We start from the raw sequence: 20,301 nt of genomic DNA, 5'->3' as shown, positions 1-20,301 counted from the left end.
GTGTCCGTGTGGTGCTATGCATGAGAAGAAATAGCAGTGCATTGGAAAATAACTTTATGTAGAAAAATATTATTCAAAGTAAACAACAAAGTTAACTTGAAAAATAATCATGAATTTCAAGTAAGGTGGTAACATTCAAGACCTGGTGGAGCTCCAGTTTCGAAACAGCTCATCACACACGGTGACAACAGTTCTGAATGAAGTCTATTTAGGAAACTGCAATAACATTCATTCTTCCAGTGTAGGTTTCATTGCATTAGTCTCTTTACAAATCCATGTGCAGTCAGATGACAAATGCATCCAGCTGAGAGCTAGAGGTACATAATCATACTGGCATAGGCTCTATAGTCCAATAGTAGTAAACAAACAACTGTTCCTTCTTGTTTCAAGCTCAAGTCCTTCTACTCACCAAACAGTGGTGGAACCTAACTCAGCAGGGACACTGAAAGCGCACCTCTTTGTCAACTGTTACCTCTGCCCACGCTGCTTCTGACGCTCATGATGGAGACATCTGGTCGCTGGAGGGCCAGGATTGGCCAGGGGTTATTTGGGAGGCGGGAGAGACAGTGGCTGGGTGAGGGATGTTGGTGTGGAGCAGGATAAAGGGAGGCTCTGGATAAAGATGTCTCTGGACTCCAGGGGAGTAGTAGGCTAGTAAAGGTCCTATTTGAGCATCAGTGATGGGGGACTGGTGGTGAATTACTGGAGGGTAGCTGTGGGTCAGTGAGTAGCTCCTTCTCTGGGCCAGGCTGATGTCCACTGCAGTCATCCTGTTGGAGCCAAGCTGCTCGCTCTCCTGGATCTTCAGTGGAGACTGGCGGCCTGACAGGCTCTCTGCTGATTGGCTGTGGGGAGAGGGGGTGGGAGGCGCCCTGGGGGAATGGGACACGCTGCGGTGAAGAGGCGAAGCTGTGGGAGTGGCCAATGGTGAAAGGCTGGGAGATGGGGAACCTGGGGACAGAGAAGGGGTGTGATGAGTTTACTGTGTGCCCAAATGCACATACATGTATAAGTGCGTGCTCGTCTCACCATTACCTCTGTTCTGTGAGTGGGGTGTGCTCCTGTGTGGTGAGGCTGGTACACACTGCTGAGCTTTGGGCTGCTGGTTTCTGGAGCCCTTCCCTCGTAGTACATCGGTTACCTGAGGAGAGAGATCAAAATGGTTCGGTTACCTGAGAGGACACATTAACAGTGCTGCAATGACAACTAGTGAGTTCACGGCATCTCTGTGGCCTGCTACTGAGTGATAGCATTCCTTTGATTATTTGTGTGTTTTATTGTTGGTACAGTTTGTCATTGTCAGTTTGTTGTTGCTTTGCTGCCGTTGTGAGGTATTAGGTACAGCCACTAGAGGGAAGCACCCACAAGGATTAGTTCAGTCCTATGTCCACACTATTGTTCATTTAACCCACTAACTTCAGTTTTTATTTTCCTACACATCTCTGTAAAGCTATTGATTGGCGTGAAACGGAGAGGGGAAAAAATGACCATTCCTCTTACATAGATTCAGTATATTAGTTCTCTCCTCCCTCACCTCCTTGTTCTTGGCCACCATCGTGGGGGTGTCATTGTGGTAGTTCTTCACACTGTTGTCGGCTCTGTTCTTCAGTAGCAGCCTGACTGTGTCCACCTGGCCTCGCCCACAGGCACTGTGCAGGGCCGTGTTCCCACTGTACGACTGGCCATTCACATTACAGTCATTCTGATGAGGAGGAGAGAGGACAGAGAGAAGCGGGAGATTGATGAGAAGAAATAAATAACATGGTCAGGCTTTAATGGCGATGTGTAACAAAACAGAATCACCTTTATTTCTTGTATATAATCTTCCCTGAAAGGAAAGAGAAACCTACAGGGGAGGAGCTACAGACCATTTAAATATAGACGAGGTGACTTCAGTAGAACAGCTGAGTCACATACAACACACACGTAGCCTTACCTCTATGAGGAAGTGCACCATGTCCATATTGTGATTCTCTACTGCGTGTATGAGAGGACTGCGGCCACTCTTGATGTCCTTAGAGAGAGGAGCATGGGGACACAGTAAAGTGGACCTGTATTTAATGTCATGAGTATTACCTGGTATTGAGTAATTGGATGATACAGTAGGTTCAGTATGCCAGAATAACTCGAAGCCCATTTGAAATGCCCCAGCATTAAGGGGAGAGGTGGAGGGTTAGAGGTGGTGGAAGAAGGTGACTGACCATTGCGTTGATGTCCGCCCCAGCATCCAGCAGCATTCTGGCCAGCTCCTTGTGTCCACCCTGTACAGCTAGGTGGAGAGGGGTGAGGCCTGGAGAGAGTGGGGGAAACGATAAGCAGTTAGGGAGAGAATCACATGCACACGCTCCAGAGCCCATGTGTATTCTAGGGGGCTTTCTGCTGTTTTGAGTACAAGGCAAACCATGCTGTGCCCAGACTTGTCACACTGACACACAGACCACCACAGCAGGAAATGCCCTCTTCCCCTCTTCCCCTCTCTGCCTCACACACCCACCACCATGGGACCCATTGCATAAGTCAAACGGGGGATATGTGATAGTAATAACAGTGGATTAAGCTCTAATCATGTCAAATGGGTAGGTCACTTTCAGTGCAATTCTTCTCAATTTACACAATTTAAGTTAGTCAAGCGACAATTTGTAATGTGTGCCACATATAACGTTAGTATCAGTCGCAACTCACAAATATTCCCACATCAATATGGGAATTTCCATATATTAGGCGTGAATGTTGTAAACATTGTGTGGGGTTTACTGGCTTTATTTGGGGTAGTAGTATACATCCTAGATCTGTTACTGTTTTAGCCAAGTCATTTTCATGTCTGGCATGACTACCACAAAGGAGCTGGCTATAGCAGAAACAGACTGTCAATTATGCCACATTGATATGAATTTAAACTAATCCCCTGAATTGTCTCAAATGAAATGGAATTGAGCCCAAAGTAGTAGTAGCAGTAGTAACTTACCCTCATAGTTCCTGACCTCCAGGCAAGTCAAGATGGAGGGGTGGGAAAGGACCACAGAGAGGCAGGCCTGCTGACTGTGTTCACAGCAGAGGTGGACCGCTGTCTGACCGTTACGGTCCAGAGCCCCCGGGTCAGCACCTGCACTTAGCAACGCCCCCACCAGTTGGGCCTGATGGGTAATCACAGCCAGATGAAGAGGGGTCTGAGATAAAGAGGGTGATAGAAAATGAATCTATAGACAATCTCATTAAACAATAACATTTTAAAACCATACATAGGCATATTTCCCGTTATAGACCCGTCCTGAAACTGCGCGTGTGAAAGAACATTAAAACTCCGCCTGGAAAACACCCATCATTCTCCTTTTATGGTGACAATAACGCCCTTATTTGCTGTATACTTTGAAAGTATTCGAATTAGGCGAGGCCGTTTTCTAAAGGAAATAGCAATAGCGAACTTGATCAAATGTCTTTGGAGGTGATGGCATAATGACACTTTTTCAGTGACATTTGCTGTAGGCCTAGGCTATCTGGAAGACAGTTTATGTAAGACAACAATTGCAAATTGCTGTGGACCTGTAAACATATCGTTTGAATTTAATAGGGCCTAATGTTTAGCATTTACTTTTTCTCAAACCTATGCTGCACTGCCCGAATTCTGTAACATTGTCTACTTAGTGGTAGCCATACACACTTCAATGCAAAATATTAACTGTCTGTTCACCTGTTAAATTCTACTGCATGTTATAAACCATGCTTACTTTTATGCAAATAGCAAAATACTTGACATAATAGCGTATCTAATCGGCCCAATTAAATTAGAGATGTGCGTGGTAATTTATTGTAGGTTATGGCTACTTAGGGAATATGAACCCATCATGGCCAGAAAAGTTGAAGAATGTATTCTGCAATGGTTATGAAAATATGTATTGTGTATAAATGCAATATTGTCTACTCGAGAAATGTGAAATTGCAGTATTCAGACGTAAGCTACAGAAGTAACCTACAACCGTCTGTTCCATCATTAATAAACTGAGATTCGGATCGGGTGGCATAGAGCAAAATACTTGAAATAGCTTGTCTATTTACTATTGTGAAGTGGGTCCAAACAACAAATGGGACAAATGATATCCTTGTTGTAGGCCTATATGCTACCTCGTGAGTATGAACCATCACAGAAAAGGTGAGGAATTTATTATGCAATGATCATGGAAATTAAATAAATAATAGCCCAGAAAATAGATGCCTATTTAAAAAAAAAAAAATTTAATGCAAAGATTCTCTCCTCACTAACGGCAAATGATTGCATGTTGTTATTAACCTGTTTGTTTTGAATAAGCGTGTCCATCATATCCCCCATTTGCACAAAATACTATTCTACTTGCCACTAGAAAATGTGTGTACGCATGGTCTAAAGTTTGCGGGAAGGTGAGCACATTTTTACGTCAAGTTCAGTTTTTATAAATGCCAACTTTTGCACGCATGTTTTGGGGTATATTTTGTACATATGCATGGTTTACAAATGAGGCCTCAGATCAACATCTAAACCGATACCCTTTTTTTTTACCAAGAGCGGGGAGGAGGAAGAATAGTGTATTATTCCTGTTAATGGAATCGCATCATTTCATCGCCATGGTGTTCTGCAGGGTGAACGTCACAGGAGCAGATAAACGATTGGCTAGATAAGGTTGGGCCGACGCCCCCAAACAAACCAGAGCCGCCCAGTCAGGGCACAGCGGGCTTTCTGGCTTTATCAACATTAGACATCGGCAGACAAATAATAATAATATAATATGCCATTTAGCAGACGCTTTTATCCAAAGCGACTTACAGTCATGTGTGCATACATTTTTACATATGGGTGGTCCCGGGGATCGAACCCACTACCCTGGCGTTACAAGCGCCATGCTCTACCAATTGAGCTACAGCGGACCATATGATGGTAAACACACCATCAAAGTCCAAAATACAAAAAATGGCATCCACCAAGGTCAGTGTGAAGATACAACCCCAAAAGTTTTTTTTCTTGTTTAAAAATTAGGTGCACCTAAAGTATTTGAAAGAGAAGGAATGCTATTTCCAGCCAGGTCTGATGTGATCAATGTTTTGGTCTCAGGTGACCAGGACAGCCCATGTTGTGTTGGAAAGCCTGGGACCCGGCCCAGGTGATTCCAGAGACATACCACTATGCAGGGGATTGCCGATTCAAATTTACTCAAAGCACTTGAGCAATCCAGTATCTTCCAGAGACGATGGCGAATGATTAATTGATTCGTAAAACCTGATTGATAACCATGTTAACTTTGTCAGTGGTCCAATGTCCAGAGACATGTAGAAAGGGTTTAGGGAAGTCACTTGATCTGTAATCTATCATACTGAACAATCTCAGTGGTCAGGATGATGTTAATTTAGTTTCACTTTTGATTCAGGAAAAGCACCTAACTACAGTGTGTGTGTGAGGCTATGTTCCAGTAAAGAACAGGAGTAAAACACAGAAGCAGTGGCGGGAGAAAACACACTGGTGAAATTCCTCCAATGTCTCAATGCCAGTGGCCCTCACTTCCTGAGAAAACACTCCTATTTCCCTGAATCCTCAGTAACTCATGACTGATCACACACACACTAGTGTTTGACCTCCCATGAACTACCAACACAGTCTGACTCAGTCTTCTTGTACATCCTAAAATGTCGCTGAACATAAAGCCGTAAAGGACGTAACCATCAACATGTCACAATACGTCAAAGGCACAGGTCAAATCAAGGCTTTTATGATGGTCCAAAAACACTCCAAAGTTCACTGAGTTTACTACTAGCTTCCTGTAAGCCATTCCAGAATGACAAACAAAAACAGCACAGATAAGGGGGGGGCAGAGAATGGGGAGGGACAGAAGGCGGAGCATAGGGTAGGAAAGCCAGGGAGAGGAATAGCCGGAAGCGGTAGACAGGAGGCAAGGGGAAAGACAGGATAAGAGGGGGAAAATCCCTTCCCTCTCCCCTGCTGGCTGTGTCCACAGAGTTGCATTCCAATGAAATGAGCTGATAAACCAGAAGAACAGAGGAGTGGAGGGAACAGGTGATTGTGTGCCAGACAAAGATAAGGATATAAAGAAAAAGGGGGAGGAGGTAAAAACAGTAAGAGAAACTAAAGGTGTGCATAGGGTGTACCTCCTGGTATGACCTGTTCATATTCTAGTTGTGAAACTTCCCAGGAAAGACTAACAAAGGCCCATACCATGGAAGAGCTCATATTACAAGTTATTTAGAAAAATAATTGTGAGGTGTCATTTGTATAATTTATGCAGTTATAGGAGGGGTCAACTCACCATGTACTGAGATAAGATCACAGAGAGACAGAGAGATAGAGACTAGCGCAGAAAGGGAAAGTCCCTGATTCTACCCTCTAAACCTCAGCAACAACATATGTTGAGAAACAGCACAGAGCAGGGGGGGTGTCATGTGACTTCTCGGAATGAGGATACTAAGTGAACATACATATGCACTGTAGAAGCCTCACACAATACACTGCATGCCACAAGCATACACACAAAGCATAATGTACAAAGTGGCAACAGTAGCATCAAGGATATGGTCATTCATTTGCAATATCTGAACAGTTTCCAGGGAATTTGCATAACCTAATATGGGAGTAGCATTGGCCAGAGAGAATTGGGAAGTGCACCAGCTAGTAGATGTCAGTGTTTGGTTAGTAGTAGTGACAGTGTGGGAGTATCAAACAGCTGTTTCATAGCACCAGTGCTGCAGCCGATCTGGTAGTCGCACAATGTGCACATGCAACTCTCAGTACTGATATTAACTCTGTCAACCCGTTTAATTAAAGTGACCACTGAAGTATTGTTTGGACTGCATAACAAATTGAATTGCTAGAGAAAGTTCTGCATGGACCAAAAGTCCTGTTTTGTATGATCATCTGGCATTGTCAAAAGAGCTTTGCAGGCTTTATGTAAAAGTATTGTGCAGTGTTTAAGATTTTTATTTTGGGTTACAGACTATCCTATATAGTCCTTTACTTGTGATTATCACTGACAAATCTAATAAACAATTCGAAAATTGGTTCTCAGGCTTGGCAATAGGTCTGTGCTAGATAACAAAAGTACCCTATCTGGTAGTCACATTGTGGCGAGCATCATAAATATGCCATTTAGCAGACGCTTTTATCCAAAGCGACTTACAGTCATGCGTGCATACATTTTTGTGTATGGGTGGTCCCGGGGATCGAACCCACTACCTTGGCGTTACAAGCGCCGTGCTCTACCAGCTGAGCTACAGAGGACCACATGTCTCTCAGCCTGGACTGAAATCTCCACCTGGCTCCTCACATGGCACGATTGTATGCAGCTTGTCTGTTAGACTATACACTACAGACAGGATATCACTGTAAATGCCTCAGTCTCACCTCAACGGTGAGAACACACAACAAAAGGTACCGACGTTATTTCTGGTAAGTGAGCGATGTGTTGTCTGAAACCCCAGCTCTGTGTGTCAAGGGTTCAGGGTGATTAAAAGGGCTGCAGAGGATGTGGCATTGACAGGACATGGTGGCACGCTGGAGGAGGGAAGAGGGCTCATTTGAAAGTGATGGGAAAAGGTCATGGGGCATTGATTGACTGAGATAGGCGAAGAAGATAGAATCCAACAGACAGAAAAGAGAACAGAGCCAAAAACAACTAATATCACTTCAGAACACACAGCCCTGAACAAAGGATACCAATCATAGCACATCCTTCCAAGCAATAGTTTTGTGCGTGTGGCTTTGGCCTGCGGTAAGCACAGGTAACCAGAAACTTTACATTTCTTCTGATAACCGTCAGCCGAGATGGGTGTCTGTCTGTGTACGGTAAAGAGTGGCTGGGCGAGGAGGAAATCAAGGACTTCCTCTTTCACACATTTCCTTGTTATTGTGCTCTGAAGTCTGCAGTGAGTGGCAGGTGTGTGTGTGTGTGTTTTCCTACATTTTCAGGACCCCAATGTCCTAACATTTCACCTTAATGTCCTGAAAAGGTAGGAGAATAACTTTTTTCTTTTTTCAGGTCCTGAGTTTTTTTCAAATGCTATTTAAAGCTTTAGGGGTTAGGGAAAATAGGATTTTTACACTCCAAAAAGACCTGACATTTCTGAAAACACAGCTGTGTGTGCTCATGCGTGTATCTCACCTGTCTCAGGTTGTTGTAGATGTCCAGGTCTGTGTGAACCAGTCCCAGGAGAAGGATCATTCTTTGGACCTGAGCTTCCTGACCCTGCACAACTGCTATGTGAAGAGCCCTTTAACACACACACACACACCCCCGAGTCAGAAAATTACACACAAAAATAAAACAGGTACACATACACATTCTTCCACACACAAATTCAGATATTTAAACCAATAAATGCACAATATAAATGTAATGACACACAAACATCTTCCAACATGATTGTAAAGTGGCTGCTGATCTGTCCTGACACAGAAACCCACTGACACCCTGACTAACCTTTAAGCCAGCTAACTAACACTGGGCCAGGATAGGAACTGATTGACTGACCTGAGAAATCCTATGGCCTACAAACTGTCGGACTGACACATTAACTGGCATGTGATGGCTGGCTGGCGTGTGTAAAACCTTTACACAACTGCGGTGTAAAGTTTACACAAGCCTACAATATGTTTTGACAAATTCAGGCTAACCCATAACCTATATATTACTGAATGACTGAGCACTGGCCAACTTCACTTGACCTATGACCTGATTCTCCACAACTGACAGTTAGGCGGAGAGGAGAGCGGTGTGGTACGTGACTCATTAAAAGGCAGTTGAAAACTGATCAAGGTGACTGGGAAACTGATATTTATATAGTATGTAAAGTGAAAGAACAGAGGCAAACATGGAAACAAGGAAGAAAAAGACAGGAGTTATTGATAAAAAAACAAACATTTTTTATCAGAAGCTAATTCCAGTAACCACTCGTTTGGTTTTATGTAATTTCCTGTTGAGTGACAATGGCACAGCCCTCTCTGTATTGGGAAAGATAATCACCATTAGAACTATTGTCTCTATTAGGGGCTTTCTGTTTTTTTTTTTTCTGTGTCTTTCAGCTTCCTCCAATGAATATCAATCGTAAATACAGAACAAGAGAAAAAAGGTTACGACAGGAAATTGGGTAGGGACATTTTGAGAGAATCATTTAAAAGTACCTTCACAGAGAATTTGGGGTTAGCACAAATATACGGTAATGTAATTTTTTTTTACTACTTCCTGATCTGTTGTCCATTAAACAGAGTTACAACAGACTAAATATATTGATGTTTGGCATATCTACCAACTGCACATACAACTAAAGACAGTCTGAGGAGATGAGTAACAACATATTTGCATACTGCAAAGAGGAAATGGAAGATAGAGAAAATACATAGGCCTACACACAGAGAGACCATCTTTCATGCATTGCTCAAAGACAACTATGACAGCTCTTATACAAAACAAACATAGCGGAAAACCTTTCATCTCCAGCATCCTCCTTGTTTGCTTTCTAACACTGGTCAGAAATGGTACGTGCTGCAGGCCTACACAATACAAATGGTATGTCCTGAGACAGAAACATTTGTCATTCTCTTTTAGAGAGTTGTGAGTTGATATGTTATACATTCCTCCACATAACTACACTGAACAAAAATATAAACATAATATGTAAAGTGTTGGTCCCATATTTCATGAGCTGAAATAAAAGATCCCAGAAATGTTCCAAAAACTTTTCACAAATTTGTTTACATCCCTGTTAGTGAGCATTTCTCCTTTGCCAAGATAATCCATCCACGTGACAGATGTGGCATATCAAGAAGCTGATTAAACAGCATGATCATTACACAAGTGCACCTTGTTCTGGGGACAATAAAAGGCCACTAAAATGTGCAGTTTTGTCACAACACAATGCCACAGGTGTCTCAAGTTGAGGGAGCGTGCAATTGGATGTTCATTTCTCTACCATAAGCCGCCTCCAACGTCATTTTAGAGAATTTGGCAGTACGTTCAAACGACCTCACAACCACAGACAACGTGTATGGCGTTGTGTTGGTGAGTGGTTTGCTGATGTCAACTTTGTAAATAGAGTGACCAATGGTGGCGGTGGGGTTATGGTATGGGCAGGCATAAGCTATGGACAATGAACACAATTAAATTTGATCAATGGCAATTTGAATGCACAGAGTTACCGTGACACGATCCTGAGGCCCATTGCTGTGCTATTCATCCGCTGCCATCACCTCATGTTTCAGCATGATTATGCACTGCCCCATGTCGCAAGGATCTGTACACAATTCCTGGAAGCTGAAAATGTCTCAGTTCTTCCATGACCTGCATACTCACCAGACATGTCACCCATTGACCATGTTTGGGATGCTCTGGATCGATGTGTACAACGGCGTGTCCCAGTTCTCGCCAATATCCAGCAACTGGAAGAGGAGTGGGACAACATTCCACAATCAACAGCCTGATCAACTCTGTGAAGGAGATGTGTTGCGCTGCATCAGGCAAATTGTGGTCACACCAGATACTGACTGGTTTTCTGATCCACGCCCCTACCTTTAAGGAATCTGTGATCAACAAATGCATATCTGTATTCCCAGTCATGTGAAATCCATAGATTAGGGCCTAATACATTTATTTCAATTGACTGATTTGCTTATATGAACTGTAACTCAGTAAAATCTTTGAAATTGTTGCATGTTGCATTTATATTTTTGTTCAGTAGAAATTTTAGTACTAGTCCATAGCTTGAGCCAACAATGTCCTTAGCATCGTCACAAAGTGAACAGAGGTTGAATAAAAAAAATAATCTCTCATATATATATATATCTCACAACTAATATTAGAGGGCTCGTGTGTGAGATAGGGAGAAGTCAGTCATACAGCTTAGTTCTGTTTTGCCAGGCAGAGAGAGACAGACTTGACAGCTAAAGTAATTTTTGGCTGCCAAGCCGAAACATTGAAATTCTTTCTGATCTTGATTAAGGCAAGTCCTAACGGAACACTTATCAGCATATGGCCTTGGGTGGATCTCATAATTGCCTCTCTTGAAGACAGGTGCGTGCCTAACTGCACTTATGAGCAATTAAACCTAACATTATGCATTAGGAGTATATTGTGTTATACAGGGCAGTATGTTACTAATACAGACCGATCATTGAGACATTGTTCATCCCTGATCAACCTGTGTCACGGTAGGCCTTCATATTCACACACACTTAGTGGCTGGATGGATGCATCTTTCACAAAACAATCACAATACAACACGTACAATGCATAGCACAGGTGTTGAGATATGTGGTAACATTATACAGAGCCAGAGGGTTGGAAGTGGGTGTTTGACTGACATCAATGCAGATGGCAGGTCTAACCAATCACAACCAGCCATCTCATCCCTGTAGCTAGTGTAACAGACCAAAACATGTCAACAAACCATAGCCAATACAACCTTGTTTTCCTAATTTCTTGATCAACTTGAGCAAACACAAATCAATCTTTCACATAGAGAAAGACAACAGGGATGCCAGTTTGTCTTTGTAATTTAAACTCATCTCCATACAAGTGTAGTTCTGACCGGCACTGTGCTGACTGGTGCAAACTGAAGATGACCACGAGACAGAGTCTCATAACAGTAAAACATGTGTGACAGTTAATCCCCCCCTCTATCGCAATCTGACCTGACTGTAACGGCCATACAGCACAGTGACGCCACTCAGCCATCTGATCAGTGTGAAAAGCAGAACTTGTGTTTGGCTGTGTGTGTGTCGGTTCTTTCCTCAAAGCTCCCCTTTCCGATAAGTGAGAACCACCCATCACCACACACCGTACAAATACCCCTCACCACGTTCACAAGTGTATCTGTTGTAGGGCTGACCCCATTTAGTCGACTGCTTAGTCGAGCAGTCTAAAATATATATATATATATATATATATATATATATATATATATATATATACACACACATACATACTACCGTTCAAAAGTTTGGGGTCACTTAGAAATGTCCTTGTTTTCGAAAGAAAAGCAATTTGTCCATTAAAAGAACATCAAATTGATCAGAAATACAGTGTAGACATTGTTAATGTTGTAAATGGGTATTGTAGCTGGAAACGGCTGATTTTTAATGGATTATCTACATAGGCGTACAGAGGCCCATTATCAGCAACCATCAGTCCTGTGTTCCAATGGCACGTTGTGTTTGCTAATCCAAGTTGATCATTTTAAAAGGCTAATTGATCATTAGAAAACCCTTTTGCAAGTATGTTAGCACAGCTGAAAACTAGAAGCAATAAAACTGGCCTTCTTGAGACTAGTTGAGTATCTGGAGCATCAGCAATTGTGGGTTCGATTACAGGATCAAAATGGCCAGAAACAAAGAACTTTCTTCTGAAACTCATCAGTCTGTTCTTGTTCTGAGAAATGAAGGCTATTCCATGCGAGAAATTGCCAAGAAACTGAAGATCTCATACAACGCTGTGTACTACTCCCTTCCAGTGGCGGCTCCTGAAAAAATTCTCAGGAGGGGCAATTTTTCTGATGATTTAGGTGACCTACACACATTTAAAAAAAGATATGTCCAGCAACAACATGAAGACAGGGGCAGCATATAAGTCAATACCAGAAGCATTTATTGACTGATCTCAAAAGTGTTGGCTTACCAGGGTTGGTGGAGCCCTCAGTTTCATCTTTGCCTCGCAAAGCTAACTCAAACACTCCGCAAAACTTCACACACTGGATTAGCCGGCTGAGGATGTGGCGGTTCTTGCTAATGTCGTAGTAAATATATTTGTTATAGTGAATATGGAATATGATATGTTGAGTAAAATGTTGTGCTAAGATCTATTTAGGTCAGGAGCTGGTTATAAGTTCTGTTCCTATCCAATAACAATGGACAAAAGGGTCCTATCTTGTCAGCCTTGTCAGCAGGTGGCCAAGGACAACACCCACGCCATAGGCCTCTCAGTTCTTCCAACTCACGAGTTCTTGCTCTGAGGACACACACACACACAAACACACACACACACACACATCATCACTGTTAAACACACACACACACATCATCACTGTTAAACACACACACACACACACACACACAAAAATCCCCTCTCTTAGGCTGAACATTTGAAGACAGAGAACCCGACTCAGAGCCAATGCAACAGTGACAGTAGCCTGCAGGGGACCTCGCCCAACTCATCAGGACCAATCAGAAGATCAGAACTACTAGATTGAACCTACTTCATTTATTGCATAAAATGTCTGCACACAATGTTTCGGGGCTCTCTTCAGATAATAATAATAATAATAATAATAATAATAATAATAATATGCCATTTAGCAGACGCTTTTATCCAAAGCGACTTACAGTCATGCGTGCATACATTTTTGTGTATGGGTGGTCCCGGGGATCGAACCCACTACCTTGGCATTACAAGCACCATGCTCTACCAGCTGAGCTACAGAAAGTGGATACTCATGGATGCGCATTGCAATTGTAAAATGTCAACACAATTGGAGACACCACGTCATTTTTGGAGACATGTTATTGACAGTAAACTATTGTAGATGCGACTGCTAACTAACTAAAACATTTTAGCTGGCTAGCTAATCATCTTAGCTAAATGTGGGGCAAACAATTCAGTTATTTACCGTTAATTTGAGGGATTGGGGTGAAAGAAATCGAGTTACATAGTGATACTTTACGATATACTGTATTGACAATATCGCAATATTTTAGCGCTAGTTGGCTGTACCTGCACCAAAACACCATTATTGTTCCTTCATAGCTTGTTCTCAATCTTTTCACATTGGGAGCCAATTTGTTTTCAGCACTTTTATTTCCATGACTGATCAAAACTCGTTCTCATGGCTTTCTGATCCCTCTGCAACAGACATATGGTGCGCAATAAAATCACAGTATCGAATCGCAATACGTATAGAATCATGAGACTCGCAATGCTGATGCATATATCTTATCGTGAGGTTCCTGGCAATTCCCAGCCCAAGTTCATTTTTAAGAGTTTGACGAACGGGTCCGTGAACGCGATTCCAGATATATTTACCTCTGAATAAACTGCCTTTATTACACCATATCCACATCCAGTAAACTTGTGATTATCAACACTAACCTCATCGTTGTGGCGGCGGACAGCTAGCCTGTATCCCTCGTCATCCAGTTGAGTGAGTGGCAATGTCTTTTTTCGTTCGTACCAATTTTTGGAAAATCCTCGGGTGTAGGACTTTCCGCCTTTAGTAGAAACCTGTTGAATTATTAAATTTGGTCTGGGAGGTCCTAATTGTTTCGTTGCCAATTTATCTTCATTTGTTCGCCGACAAAAAGGAAATTCTTTCAAAGACACAACCGAGTTGCACTGAAGCCTAGCCATGTTGATAGTAGTAGTGAATTGATTGACGCTGCTACCCTCTCTTTTCTTAGTTACGTTCATGTGACGAAAGCGCGTAAGTGCAAGCCCACAGACACCCATTGAGATTGTATTGAAGGCTCTGAAATTTGAAAAAAATAGATTTTACATGGGAGTCTATGACAGAAGTTCTGGGCGATTTTCAATCTGACTGAAATCGCCCCAAAAGGGGGTGGAGCCATTTGAAGCACGACTTTAGCCTGATTCGACATTTAGTGGCAGTGTGGCACTGTGGCAGATCAGACGTATAGATTACAACACTGATAACTACTGTTGCCGTGATATAATTGATTAGAAAAAAAATCCCTTCCTTTTCCCGTTTGGCAGTGCGTCGCCCATATCGCCCTATTGAACAGGCCGTCCCTGCTCCCTTCACAGAACAGCGCAAACTGGCTCTAACCAGAATAGAAAGAGGAGTGGGAGGCCCCGGTGCACAACTGAGCAAGAGGACAAATACATTAGTGTCTAGTTTGAGAAACAGACACCTCACAGGTCCTCAACTGGCAGCTTCATTAAATAGTACCCGCAAAACACCTGTATCAACGTCAACAGTGAAGCGGCGACTCCGGGATGCTGACCTTCTAGGCAGAATTGCAAAGAAAAAGCCATATCTCAGACTGGCCAATAAAAATAAAAGATTAAGATGGGCAGTCTGAGATATGGCTCCCTTGCGCAAATAGCCTAGACCTATGTCTGTCAGGAGCTCACTGTAGCGGTGTTGACCAAATCAGTGCACTTCACTACCATCTTCATTTGCCTAAAAACTCCCACCATATCAACATTAGCACTCAAGTGATCACAGTGATAATAGGTAATCCATCAAAAATCACTGCAGGAAGCAGAATGAATGAATATGCAGCAGAGTATTTTCTTCACATAGTAAACATGTATTTGTGGAGTATGTGAGTAGACTACAAACGGGCATTCTTGCAGCACAATAAGGATGGCATCAGTTCTGATTCAATAGAGTCCCCAGATGAGTATCTGCGAAGTGCCTCTCCCAACATTCCTCAAAAAGCTATCAACACCTAACTGACCTAGTAACAGGTGTCTGAGATTATCACACACTTTAACATGGTTCCTCTCTCTCTCTTTCTCTTTCTCTCAAGATGAAACTGCGCTCTCTCCTGTTCCTGGAAGTGGGGCAGACCACAGCCCCAGATAACACAAAGCACACTGACACAGGAGTGCTGGGCCGCTCACACACACACACTGAGCGACAGAGACTGGCAGTGGCGTACATGTGGTATCCTGTTTGGGGGGAGAAGAGGGAAGGTGGGTTGCTGTGGCCAGCAGACCTGCTGAGAGAGAGATGACTTTAAGACAGGCATATTAAACAAAAGGGAACCAGAAACACACCACAGTCCAACTTAGAATACATCTATTTTTATTTTTATTTTATTTTTACATTTTAGTCATTTAGCAGATGCTCTTATCCAGAGAAACGTAACAGTAGTGAGTGCATACATTTCTTACTTTTTGCAAACTCATCCCCCGTGGGAATTGAACCCACAACTCTGATGTTGCAAGCGCCAAGCTCTACCAACTGAGCCACTTGGGACACCCTGAGACTGGAGCCTGACATAGCCTTCATGGTTGCCTGTTAGTTTTTGCAATGGCAGCACTATAGCTACTTCCTCCAGTTTATTGACCCCTCCCCTACCTACATGTTTGCATGGGTTGGAAGCATATCCCTGGCCAAGCATAGCAGTGAGCCAAAGTTGTTGGGTACTATACATGTGGTTTGCAAGGAACTGCTGCACAAACTTCATCCCCACCTGTATTCTATAAGCATGACTATACTCATCACAAATACATTATGCACTGTCCCCATGTTCCTGCACTAACTGACTACACACCTGTCTCGCATTCAAGCAGCTAGATGGACAATGAACAGGGGAGTGTGTCACAGAGGGGTGAGAGATGAACATGGGAGCGTGTCACAGAGGGGTGAGAGAATGTGAGCGAGAGATAAGGAGTGAGAGAGATCGATGAGGGAGAGAGAGAGAAAGCGGTAAATGAGGAAGTGAGGAGCGGATGTTTGGGTTTTTGAGCTCATTCATATAAAAACAGAGAGAAAATAAAAGAGAAAGATACAGAAAGACCTGAGAAAACCGCAGTCACACATTGAGAGGCGCACGCTCAGAGGTTTTCCCGAAACTGAGGGGCTCAGAGGCGCTGAGAACTGAGGATCAACACCCCATTGACGTAAGCACGCACGCATGCACACAGGGATAGTGGGGGGCTGAGAAGCGGAGCTGTCTTTCGGCTGAAATCTAACTTTTCGTCAGACAGACCACAATACAAGTAGGTACCAGCCAGGGAAGTTTACTTCTTTACAGTCTACCACTTCATCAAGTAGTTTTACTTCATAAGAACAGCGCCCAAACATGAGAACAGCACCCAAAAGCCCCAGCGCAACCGCCTAGGTACTGTTTGATTTAAAAAATGTACATTTAAAAAAGCCACAAAAAAACAAGCACTGAAATGCAAATGCACTTTTATACTGATACATTTCCTTAAACATCTTGTGATCAGATGGCAAGGTGTTTTTTCATCATGATTGATTTCAGTGCTGGTCCCTGGGCTCTACATCACATGAAATCATCCCAAGCGGAACTGCTGTCTCTCGAAACCCACCGCCAGGTCTCCACTTTCTCGATCATGTGTTTGTTGCGATGGCATGCAAATGAGTGACACAGAGCACTTCAACTACAGTAAAATGACTTTGCAATGCCATTCCTGGATGGACTTATGATTTCAGTCACATGAGTGTCTTTGTGTCGTCCTCTCAGTTCTGTCAGTGAACGGGTGAGTGCTTAGGTGTTGAAGGTCGGAGAGGGCATCGGTGCGTGAGGTTGGTATTAACATGTGATTGAATGTACCCCACCCACTCCTTAACCTCTAACATAAGGTGACCAGACGTCCCCGATTTCTGGGGACAGTCCCCGATTTTGGTGGCCTGTCCCCGGCTAACACTGGAAATGTCCCCGATTATCCCCCAGAAAGAAAAGCAACTCTGAAGTTAAATTGAGGCTGATATTTCAGTAATCAAAAGCTGTATTAATTCGGATTTCAATGTAAAATTAGTCTCACCACCTGTATCAAACTTGCTTTCTCCCTTCTATGAGAACATTTGGTCAGTGATACATTGTAACAACTGCATTAACAACCATGCCCATTGCCAGAAAACCTTTCCAATAGCATAGGCTACCAAACTGGGGTGATTAAAAAATTACCAAGATAGGCTAAAATTAAGAAAAATGTGGAGGGTTAAATCATGTCTGTGTTATAAATAAAGTATTTGAAAGGACTGTAGCAGAAATGTATAGTTAAATATAGTTCCATGGGATATTTTCATCTTCCTTCTTTGCACGTTATATTTTAAATCTGGTCACCTTACTCTAACAGTCATCCCAGCCTCCCAGAGACAAGCCTGTGTCTCCTTATGAATACTCACACAAACAATGCAAACAGACACAGAAGAGGACACACACAGTACAGATCACAGAGGTCAAATTCAATCCCAGAATCCCCCTCACCCAGTGACACTTTCCCTGTGCAGCAGAGCAGAGAATAACGACTCCATTAATCATCAAGAATGTGGTGGGGGTGTTGTGGGGTAAGGGTACACACAGCACACTCCTCTCTCACCACTCCACCACCAACACAGCCAGGTGAATCATAGACCATAACAAACCAACACAGCCAGGTGAATCATAGACCATAACAAACCAACACAGCCAGGTGAATCATAGACCATAACAAACCAACACAGCCAGGTGAATCATAGACCATAACAAACCAACACAGCCAGGTGAATCATAGACCATAACAAACCAACACAGCCAGGTGAATCATAGACCATAACAAACCAACACAGACTGTGTGACATCTCCTCTCCCTCCAACACATACCTAAATGATCAGGGTCATATGTAAAATGTTTTGAAATGGAAAACAGAAAATGACCTACTGAACTCGACCCAGTCCATAGCTCCTAGCAGGAAGTAAGGGTTAGTAAGGAACCCTCAGAGGGCAACAGTACTACTGTAGGCCCTATCTGCTTCATGAGACTTAAACTGAAGTTCAATGCATGTAGGGTTTTCAAAAGCAAACATACGTGTCGCCGTCGTCGTCTTGGCGCTTCGCCAGGGCAACATCTGCCAGCAGGTGTTCGTTGTGTCCGGTCGGGTAAAGAGAAGACTGGAGGTGAGAGACGGGCACGTTTACAACCAGCGGTGATCTACTGTGCAATGAGTAGAATGGGTAGGGATCTGGGAGACCGAGGGGGGATAGAGAGAGATGTTTGGTACAATGCTGTGAAATAAGGAAACTACAGGTGACACATTGACATGTTTTTAATCAGTTCAATCATTTATCACTGGAAGGGCTGGCGAAACAGCTTCTCAATGACTGGGGTTCCAAAGCAGGACTAACCATCACTGCACAATGACACATTCTATGAAGGAACATTCCACTGAAAAAAAATCGTTTGACAAAGGCAAATGACCACTAACTGGTTCAGCAGTACATTCTCTTTCAAACCAATAACTTTGATTGTGGTCAAATTAACACAGTTATTAGATGACTGTCTGATATGATTACACATTTTGTTCTGCTCTATTAGGAAAAAAAACTGTAGCCTAATGAAAATGTGATGGAATAATCTGTGAATAATAATGTAATGGGCTGTACACTTTCATTTAAATATTTTTTCACTTGTCTTTTGCAAGGGCGACTAACTTACAGTAAGGGCGGAGTGCTTGCATTGAACGAACCGGATCGATGCTTTGGTGTCCATTATCAAAACCGCTGGCGGCGGACAATTGTCTGTGTGGGACCGATGCCAAGGAACCGTCGTCTCTCTTTAATAAAATATTTGGAGGAGTCGGTCTGCAGCACAACTCTGTGTTTTTGTAGGGGGGTAAACGCTCATCTCTCCCGGGTGGCGTATGTGACTGTTCCGGCGTCTCCCATTCGGTAGGAAATGGACGTTTCCTAAAAGGAAGCCTCGAGGAAGATCTGTCCTGTGTTTGTCTGTCTGTTGTGCTGTTCTCACCAGGGTTCGGAGTGAATGGCGTGTGAGAAGTTGCAGCTCGGGAATGTTTTTTCTCCAGAACTGCCGGGTTTTCTGTGTTCACAGGAGCTTTTGTCAACGATGATCCACAATGATACTCCAGCGGATCCACAGTGTGGCTGGGATTTCCGTTTGGCCAGTCATCCTCCGTGAGGGAGGTAGCGGGATACTGCTCTCTCCTCCAGACGGGGACTCCGCTGTCCGTGGAGCGACCTTTGCTGGTGTGAGTCCTTTCGGCGCCGCTCCCACGCTCCCTCGTTGTGGTGCGCAGATCCAGCGGCGCTGTGGTTTGATTCTTGTGATCGTTCATAGTCATAGTCCTCCGCATGAACACGAAGCAAGTATCCTGGAATCAGCCTCAGGTGTTTGAAGTGTCAAAACATAGCAGTGACTCAAATGTCAATTAAATTGATGTTTTCTATAGCCTAGGCACAGTCCCCTTCTCCACGAAAGTATCAAAATGTTGTTTTGCATTGGGAGTTTAATCATGTAATTTGCCATGCCAACACAAGAATGGCTCGAGGCTATTATCCAAATCCATAAATGTTCATATTGAGAAAATTAGTGTCAACTGATACTAATTTAAGCTTCTTAAATTAAATCACACAGACTTGTAGTAAATGTACAGAATATGATCAATAACAGACTTTTGAATAAACTAACTGACGGTAACACACCTGCAATATAACTGCAGTGAAGAAAATCAGTAGGCTATTCCTTCTATTATTGCACCGAATCAAATAATCCGTCTCTCTCTCTCATTCACACAACCAAATCCGCGAATCTGGGGGTTTTCCCTTTCGGCATGACGATTAACTCT

General features: G+C 43.1%; 1 protein-coding gene across 2 annotated transcripts; it reads right to left on the bottom strand.

Annotated features, from left to right (window-relative positions):
- Positions 1-47: 47 nt before the first annotated feature.
- On the bottom strand, positions 48-20,301 carry LOC311121819 (B-cell lymphoma 3 protein homolog). 2 transcript variants are annotated; one of them, XM_084158004.1, is made up of 9 exons: positions 19,152-20,301; positions 18,525-18,678; positions 8,136-8,244; positions 2,966-3,167; positions 2,202-2,290; positions 1,937-2,014; positions 1,535-1,702; positions 1,036-1,141; positions 48-951 (listed from the first exon to the last, which is right to left on the bottom strand). In XM_084158004.1, the coding sequence occupies exons 1-9, from the start codon at positions 19,807-19,809 to the stop codon at positions 497-499; spliced, it is 2,019 nt and encodes a 672-aa protein (XP_084014130.1). In that variant the 5' UTR covers positions 19,810-20,301; the 3' UTR covers positions 48-496. The 2 variants fall into 2 exon arrangements, with proteins under 2 accessions (XP_084014130.1, XP_084014131.1); XM_084158005.1 differs by lacking the exons at positions 8,136-8,244; positions 18,525-18,678; positions 19,152-20,301 and adding an exon at positions 6,288-6,425.

Source organism: Coregonus lavaretus (genome assembly GCF_964263955.1).
Source record: "Coregonus lavaretus genome assembly, chromosome: 3".
Classification (NCBI taxonomy): Eukaryota; Metazoa; Chordata; class Actinopteri; order Salmoniformes; family Salmonidae; genus Coregonus; species Coregonus lavaretus.
This window is presented reverse-complemented; position numbering and strand designations above follow the sequence as displayed.

Coding starts and splice junctions, on each gene's coding strand:
- LOC311121819 (XM_084158004.1), bottom strand. CDS start 19,809: ATGCGGAGGACTATGACTATGAACGATCACAAGAATCAAACCACAGCG. Junction 8,245..18,524: donor CAAGACGACGACGGCGACAC/GTATGTTTGCTT, acceptor TGTGTGTTAAAG/GGCTCTTCACATAGCAGTTG. Junction 3,168..8,135: donor TCTACAACAACCTGAGACAG/GTGAGATACACG, acceptor TCTTTATCTCAG/ACCCCTCTTCATCTGGCTGT.